Source organism: Mytilus californianus, unplaced genomic scaffold, assembly GCF_021869535.1.
Source record: "Mytilus californianus isolate M0D057914Y unplaced genomic scaffold, xbMytCali1.0.p SCAF_1, whole genome shotgun sequence".
Taxonomy (NCBI): Eukaryota; Metazoa; Mollusca; class Bivalvia; order Mytilida; family Mytilidae; genus Mytilus; species Mytilus californianus.
Window position 1 is genome coordinate 92,038,938 of NW_026262581.1, and position 9,545 is coordinate 92,048,482.

The 9,545-nt window shown below is 34.4% G+C and overlaps 1 protein-coding gene across 1 annotated transcript in view; it reads right to left on the reverse strand.

The window, feature by feature from the left end:
* The window catches only part of LOC127726064 (uncharacterized), a 34,053-nt gene extending 24,665 nt beyond the window's left edge, over positions 1-9,388 (reverse strand). The window contains exons 1-2 of the mRNA XM_052233407.1: positions 9,178-9,388; positions 301-526 (exon numbers count right to left, since the gene is read on the reverse strand). Coding sequence (XP_052089367.1) covers positions 301-526; positions 9,178-9,366 — 415 coding nt within the window. The 5' untranslated portion in view covers positions 9,367-9,388. The remainder of the gene's footprint in view (positions 1-300; positions 527-9,177) is intronic.
* Between the last annotated feature and the right edge of the window lie 157 nt (positions 9,389-9,545).

Genomic DNA, 9,545 nt, shown 5'->3' on the forward strand with positions numbered 1-9,545 from the left:
GTGCATGATATATCACACCGTGCAAAAATAAGTAAGATTTTTTTTCTTTTTTTTTTAATATTAGTATTTATAAAGTTTTTTTTATCTTTTCTTGTGTGTGTGTATTTGTTGGGTTTCTTTTAAATTTTTTTCTTCATTTGAACGATACGGTTTTTTTTCATCTTTTCTTGTGTGTGTATTGTTGGATTTCTTTCTATTTTTATTTTTTTATTTGGACGATATGGTAAGCTTAAAGCCATTGGAAATTTGTAGGATAAAAACTTATAATTTCAATATTTTTACAAAACACTGCTTATTTACCTATTACTATAGTATATTTTGAGTTCCTATTAAAGCTGTCTTGGAATGCACTTGATAGTTTGTTTCCTAAACCTCCTTTGGCTTGCTGCTGCCATGTAACATCATATTTCCTTCGTCCTAACCAATATTTCATTTGACTATCTGTCCCGCCATTATAGTATACTTTCACAGAAATATCATCATCTTTCCGATAGTAATCTTCTATGTTGTTTAAAATATGATCAGTCTTCAAAAGCAATAAAACAATTCATTATAATGAAATACATTATGTACCAGCTAGACAAAGATACATAGCTTACGTTAGGACTAGACTATTTTTACTTTAAGTATCTCCTAGAATACTTAAACGCTAACAAGATTGTGATTTGTGAGGCATAAAACAGTATTTTATTTTAAATTTTACATTAATAGGTATAACGGGAATTTAACGTCAAAATATTCAAAAAGCATTTACTACAGCAGCTGGTTGTACGAACGTGTCATAAGTCTAATGAGTCATTAAGTCTTCACTAGCATCATAAAGAGTGAAATGATCTTAAATTGTTTCTAAAATGCAGGCTTCCTACAAAAGACCACTAGCTATTTAATAAAAGTGAAGATTACTTTAAAACTATTTTGCGAGTTTTCATGAAAAGACAACATTGTCATAGTCATATGATATGATCTTAGTCGTTTTAAAACATGAAAACAGAATGTTTGTTATTTAGTTTTCAGTAGTAATATTGTTTTCAAGTAAAAAAAAATCCAATCTTTGCTCTTGTTCTGTTTTGTGTAAATGCTAAAAATTCTCTGTGATGTAACTAATTATAACGTCAGGCAAACACTTACATCGTAAATTTGCTTTCTTATTTCATTTTCACTACTCTAAAAAGTACAGGGTTAAAAGTTGTTTCTAAGATTCACTGATAAACTTTTCAGTACTTATTGACAAAGTTATTTACCATCTGCTAAAAATCAGATGTTTCACTCGCTGCGTAAGATTTTTTTTTTCTTTTTCGTTGCCTGTAGAATAAAAAATCAAAACACGCCGCGACAAATCAATCTAACGCAGTCGGTTTCTTATGTTTTATGGCTGTTGATATATAATACAACATGATTGACCGATGCAATGTCCTACTTTAAACCAAAAAGTAAAGCAGAACCATCACGACGACCGGATGCGTTTACAGATTTCAGTGTATGTTGAAAATACATCTGAACTTATGTACTTGTGTTTGAAAACTATCGCAACATTCATACAATGGTTTAGAACCTTTGATTTCGTCTATCCCAGAGCACCAGCGTTCTGGAATGTGTTGTTCGAGTTGAATGTGACAAGTATCTGTTATCAGAAAGGTGACATATTCGTACCTCTTATTTGACTTGAAGATTGTTTGAAGACCATTAACAGCCTCTTATCGGCAAGTTAAGAGAATAGAGATGCGGTGAATAACCTACAGTTGGGATCAGTCCTAATCTCTCTTAAAATCTGAGAGAACTGTTCTAGAGCATTCTGTAGAACAATTCTTCTGACAACATTTGAACAGTTTTCTGACAGAAGCATTTCTAACTTTGAATAGTTTTGAGCAGTTCTAACTAAAAACAGTTTAAGACAGTTCTATCTAGAACTTGTTCTGACATTTCTAGAACAGATCCCGACAGTTCTTTATCTAGAACAGTATGGAACATCTCTATCCATGTATTTATATATTTACTTATTTTATTTATTTTTTAATTTATTTTCTTATTTGATTTTGTTTGTTTGTTTGTTTGTTTGTTTGTTTGTTACTTTCTTCATGTTATATTTATTAATCTGATTCTTCTCTTTTTTATTATTTTATTATTCTCTTCTCTTATTCTATCTATGCCACTTCAAACAAAATATTCTGAGATAACGCCATTACTTAACATGTATAATCATTTTTATACTTATTGCTGATTTTCTTTCTCAAATTTTTGTTATTATTTTTTATCTTTACAACACTGTCATTTTTACATTACTGCTACAATTTAATAGCATTAATGACGGCCACCCCGGATGCCGGTATTGCGCCAGATTAATATCATGTTTTAAAAATTATTTTAATCACAATGTTCATGTTATCTAACATAAATATCTACTAATGTGTAGAATATAATCCTTTACTTAGTATATTCTTTCTTGTGTGTATTTTACCCTGACATGTCCTGGTGTCATCCTATTTGACAACTGTTAATTGTCCTCGTATACACCTGATATTACTATATCTATGTGTTTAGTTATCTCAATGTGTAAAAGCTGATGTTTTTCTCTGACTGTTATCGACGTGCCTTGGATGTGTACTGATTGATATTTTAGTCTTAGATACATGATTTTTTATTTGTTGTTATTGGCTTTGAACTAGCTGTCAGTAATTGCGAGTACTCTCAGATCTGTACTTTGCGTCTTTTTGTTGTTGTTAGGGTTGTATAAATACCCTGCCACGTCCGGTCTGTGTTTTTGTTAGATGTTTTTTTCTGCTTTGTATCGATCTGATGATTAAGCCCTTTTCAACTGATTTTTATAGTTTGTTTTTATGTTGTACTGTTACACCACTGTGAGTGTCCAGGTTAGAGAAGAGTTGGCGCCTTCAAACACGTTTAACCCCGCCACATTATTTATGTGACTGTCCCAAGTCAGGAGCCGGTTGTCGGTGGTTCATATCTGTCTTATTTGTTTTTCGTATATAAATAAGGCCGATAATTTTCCCAATTGAGCCTATCATAGCCGACTATACGGTATGGGTTTTTCTCATTGTTGAAGGCTTTGTACGGTTGTCTATAATTGCTTAAATCCACTTCATTTGAACTTTGGTGGATAGTTGTCTCATTGGTAATCACACCACAGCTCCTTATTTTTGTACAAATTTGCATTAATTCAATTGCACCGTAGCTAAAACGTCCTTAGAGAATTGTGATTTTCTGCATGCATTGGATTTGACTAAATTACCTCAATAACATACATGCATTTACATGATAATAACGACAATATATCACTTGAATTTTATATAATAATTACGGAAATACATGAAGTATATTTCCACACTACTTAAGCATTATTATGTGCAAATAAAAAATAATTATGATAAACAATTAATTGTAAACATGGAGAAATAACTGAAAAACAACATACATTAAAGACTGATTATTTTTACTATTTAATCCTTAATTTATCTAAAATACCAGGAAGATGCATCTAATCGTCCATGTTCTAAACCACAGTCAGAGAGCTGCTCTAATGTACGTCATTTAGAACTATTTTATCTGGAAAAGAGCACGACACTTCTACCTAAGAACAGATTTGGACAGTTCTAACCAAGAACTCATCCTGACATTTCTACCTAAGAACAGTTTTGAAAAGTTCTACCTTAGAACTGATCCTGACAGTTCAATCCTAGAGATTCTGACAGTTCTACTCTATAACTGATCTGACAGTTCTACTCCAGTACAGTTCCAGGGTAGAACTGTTTCGAGCATTTCTATGACATATTATTCTGACGGTTCTAAAGAGAGGTTATAACTATTTCCAACTGTACTTTCAAACCTAACATTAGGATATCTGTCCAACTTATGTTGTCAGATGTACGTGCAAGATAGTTAGTGGATAATTGGTTGACAAATCTGATATCTCCTTCCAAAATTGAGCTCTTAATCAAAATCCAAATTGAAAGCAACTCAATTGTGCATCTTGCGCAACCATAACCTGTCAAATCAACCCCTAAATTGTTTTCATGTGTGCTCTAGATTTGAATCACTGCAGGCAGAGATTGCATGTGTCACGATAGGCAGTATTCTTCGCATCATGTTGGCCTATTCCATTTGTTATGTTCCATGAAGACGAACCAATGATGAAATCTTAAAGTGAGGAAAGTTAGATCCGGTGAGGCAGTTCGAAAACAAAGTATCGTCAGTTCTTTCTTTACCAAAGTTTGACTGTAGGTTGACAACTTACAATTTACATTAGAGATGTTGGGCAAAAACATACAAACATTTGGAAATCCTACTCGTGAGACTACTCAAGTTTTCAAAAAGTTGCTTTACAAAGGCACACTCAAAAGCATATATATGTTGATCGAAATTATGACGTAAAATTCCTTAAAATCAGCTAAAAGAGAGCCTCGTACCACGAGAGAAGCCAGAAATGTTTCAGACTGATTCTTAAATAAACAAACATACATTTATTTATTTTTTGGTTATCTCATAGTCCAATTCAGTCCCAGTAAACCGTTTTATTGCTCCCTGGATTCCAAAATTGTGTTTAAGTTGTTTCAGGTCAGTGGGTCGTTGAAAGTGCTAAATTTTCTAAAAGGATACAGTATTATAGTATTATAAGGACAGTAGGTGTTTGCCTATACACTCATTTGTGTTCTTCTCTCCCTGAAACCACTTAATATATAGTTCTTCTTGTCGCATACAATCGCCCCCTCCATTGGTGTGTCACTATCTCGTCTTTCTTTAGGACGGTGTATAAAGTGTTTAAAGATCAAGCACTTGACTTCAGTGATTATGACAATTTGGGAGTTTCGCCAAAGATGCTGACACATCTTGCGCTTAACGGTTTGTGGCGAGGCTTTATGAGCAGAAAAATAATAACGCATCCTACAAGCACAACATAAACACATTTCAAGTGTGATACGATACTGGTCAGATTGGCAGCCTCAAAAAACCGGTGCTTCGACATCATATCCCTCATTGCCTCATTCCTGAACAAAATGTGGCATGCGTCTTGTCTGGCTATAAACCACTACTGCCTTCGCCATTTGAATACGGATAGAGAACTGTCAAAAATTCTCTGTGTCGTGTAAACTTTGAGGAAAACATGTCAGCAGACATTTTTCATGATTTCGTGTTCCTTTAAGGGGAGACTACACTGTTAAAAGTCTTGTGTTTGTGCAGAGCAGAACCTTGCATACACGGACTTATGTTCCTACCAACTCGGTCATAATCATGTAAAAGCGTTTATACACGCTCACGGAAATCGAAATATTACTTATTTCAATAACTATTATATGAGTAAGATAATACATTTCGCCTTTTTTACAAAAGTATAAGTCACATCAATGTAACTGAACATTTTACAAATGATTGATTGATTGATTGATGTTTCTTAATTTTCAGTGGCAAATATTTCATGCATGTTCAGGAGAAGAAAAAAATAACAATAAATACGTATACTATAGGTTGGTCCTGTATTAGAGGCCGTCCGAGAAGAAGGTCGGGGAAATTCGGACTGCCATTGGAAACTCAGGGTATATTGGATACGGACAGAAATGTTGCCTTGCAACAGGCCACCTACGGACACCTCATGATACATCAGAGAGTTGTTGCAAGGATTCTTAACGTACAAAGTTTCTCTACACGAGGCATCGGATTTAACGTCCTTATTCTGATCGGACGTGACTGCGTACTTATACATCCCGCACAGCCAAACGGACGCCCACTTTGGTAATGGTTTGACCAAAGTGACCATATTCCTATTCCCCACACACCCCTGGAAGCTTTGACAAATGATAAACTGAAGGTAAAACCAAAATATTTGAAGAAAATTTTAAAAGTTGCAGAAAAAGTTCGGCCGCATCAAAGGCTTTTTTAAAGTTACATGTATGGCATGCGCATGAATGTATTCCACTATATCTCTATTTGTTGGATTAATGTTGAAACATATGGGACTATCATAAATTATGACAAAATTTAACACGAAACCAATCAGCAGATCAAAGTACTTCAGCTACCCTATCTGAACGCTTATCAGGCTATTTATTATCTGTCATATACAAATTCACCATTCGTAATAATATTGTTTATCAGAACCAGCTATTGACTTTTTTGTTCATGGTCTGAATAAGCATTGTGTCTGAAACTACTTTACTTTACTGTACATTGATGCTTGGTCAGCATTGTAAACAGACTTACATAGCGTGGTCGCGAAATGAATAATAAGGTCTCTCAAAAACGGACAGATGATACCAAAGCGGGAAATAAATCAGTTAGAACTGGGACTATTATATACTAGTATAGTATTAGTATAATAGTCCCAGAACGACATGAGACTACTATTAGACAATAGTCTCAGAAAAGACAGGTCGATCGACAACATGATCAGATAAAACAGACTAACAAACAAATAAAAGTCAACAAAACACTTCAAATTAATCAAAAGAGTATTACTAAGCAATATGATCACCTCCAAAAACTGGGGTTGAACTAATATGATCCGAAAGGGACTAGTAGTTCCTGTTCCACAGATGAAACTCGTATGTAAATCCTTTTAAAATCCGTTAATGAAACATACCCGTTATAACAGTATCATCTTAAGGAACATCAGGTAGAGGTATCATCTTCAGGAACATCAGGTAGAGGTATCATCTTCAGGAACATCAGGTAGAGAGCCGAAGTCGAACCTTATAATTATACAACCCATCAACCTTAGAAAAGAAGAAATTTCAATCCAAAAAATTTCAAACATTCAATAAAGAACATAGCTGAACCAATCAAACAACAACTGGAAGAGAATCTCTCCAACAAAGATACATTGTACGTATGAACAACAAGAGTCTTCATTTGGTAAGGCTATAAACCAATCCATAAACATGTTCAAAGTGACAAAGGTTGATAGCAAACTTATATAACCAGAGTTCGCATAATTAAAAAGCAGGCGCAGATTTTATGCTGAGGAGATCACCAAGCTACTGTAGTCGATTGGGTTGTTCAAAGAGCAGAATCGCTAAAAAAAAACTGCCAAAAGCAAACAGGTTGCCAAGGACCTGATAGGAGCCAGCACAGACTAAATATTAGTGGCATTCACAGATCATGCAGATGGTTCTTGTCAGGGTAAACCAGGACCAGGGATAGGAACAGTTAGTATATTCTGGAAATAGCCCAGGCATCAGTTTTAAGAAGCCAGTAGCTAGTACAAAATCAATACTACTGGATTACTAAGTAGATATTCTAATGGTTTTGGAGAACTGCAAAACAACAATTGAAGACCAGTTCACTGAGGTAAAAATCATATCAGATAGCTAAACTTCTGTAGGCATTTTGACTCTAAACTGGCAATCTTCGAACTATATATCGACACAATAACAGACATTAGAGAAATAATATGGACACTCTTGAGGCATGGCATTCTAACAACCTTTATCTTGGACATGTTGGATTCCTGTTCATGTTTATATACATGTAGCCGTGAAGGAGATAGCAGACTAGTTTGCAAAAGATACTCATCCCTAAAGACCAATATAATGGCTTAACAACGTCAGGAAGGGAAGTGCAGTCAAGATGTCAATAAAATTGAAATGAGAAAGTAGATGGACCATAAGTGAAACCATGAGAGACAACTTTTTGAACTGGTACTTATTGTTGGAAAGGCTGTCCAACTTGAGGTACCAAACCCCTAAATAGGAAAATATTGTCGGAACTAAGATCAGGTTACAACAGACTGAATGCATACCACAAATCAAATAGTCAATCTCTGACGCCATATTGTGAATGTAGTGAAGAAGAAACATAAAGAACATGTTAAATTGTATTGCCCAAGACACCAACTGGTAAGAGAAGACATGTTAAGACAAATGAGGACAATGAACATTCCAACAGACATGAAATCAGTATTGTCACCACCAAAGAAAAAAAAACTATGAATAAGTATTCAATTCAATTCAAAATATTTTATTGTTCAAATATCAAATGTACATTTAAACAAAGGGATTGGACAAAAGGCAATGAATTAGTGTCTCAAATTGTAGGTGAAAAGTAAAATAACAAAAATATCGAACTCCAGGAAAAATTCAAATCGGAAAGTTACTTATCAAATGGCAATATCAAAAGCTCAAACACACAAAATGAATGGAAAACAACTTCCATATTCCCGACTTGGTACAGGCATTTCCTTGTGTGGAAAATAGTGGATTAAACCTGGTTTTATAGCCAGCAAAACCTCTCATTTGTATGACAGTCGCATAAAATTCCATTATATTGACAACAATGTTTGAACAATAATAACAAACATAATAGGTAAAAATGTCAAAAATAGGGGTACAGCAGTCAACATTGTATTATAATCTTAATCACTATAAAACACAAAGAAAATCAAAACGGCACACAGACAAAGCACACAAGCAAAAACGAAAGACAAGAATACAAAAAATGACCACAACTCAACAACACAATGGCGGGATGCACAAGCACCGAGCCACGCCAAAAGGATATCACCAAAAAATCAGACCAAACAGCAAAGGCCAATGTCTTACAAAGACAAACCAAAGAACACAATAACATGTAATTTAAATGATAAAAAAAAACGTCAGTACCTAGAATCTATACTTCAAGACCATCATGTATTATTTTAGAAGTTGATACGGAACGTACATTTATCAACAAGGTCCTGGTATCCTCCGATGAACTTCCCCAGAAAAAGGACGAGACGTTCTTTGACAAAACCCTGGCTCATCAACTCTCTGCTCAGACACTGGTGACGTTTTATAAAGTCTGTGTTGCAGCTGCAAGCTCCAGAATACCGAATGAGCAAATACATACATATATGTAGTAAGAACAGGACAATTTCAAGTACTGACAAGTCCTGAATCCTGATCATGTTCTTAAACAGGTATATATAAGAATATGTACCATGAGAAATCACTTTGAGCAACGGCGTACATTATGAGGAAACCAAGAAATGCCAAGCTGAGAAAAGTTGTGATCAAGTTTGACCTACATGACCTAACTGGATCAGGATCAGCATTCAAATGACCCATTATACATATTTGACATGTCTAAGCTGTAGGCAGAGAACAGTCGTAACTTGCAATGATTGTGCCATATTGCCACGGAGGGTAAGCTAAACACGTAAATAGGTACATGTTGTAAATAAGTTTTGCTTACCATTCTTAATTGACAATTAGCCGCACATTCCTCTCCCAATTCGGGAATTAACCTTGTCTTTGTTGTACCAGGAATGGGATATCTAGAAAAAACAATCAATTCTTTGGTTCTAGTTCTTCGAAATATCTTCTTATAATATATAAACATTGACACAAACATTGTTCCACAAAAGACATAGACTAGTAGCATTTTTTATGCCAAATCACGTGACTTGTAAATTTAGATTTTCTGTCAATGTTGTAAGCGGTCATTAATGTTTTGTTTCATGTTTAATTTCAAAATAACTTGTTAGCGTAAAATGCTTTAATTTCCACTTGACAGATAGTTAAAGTCAAATTAAAGTTCCATTTAGTTAACTTGAGGTTAAA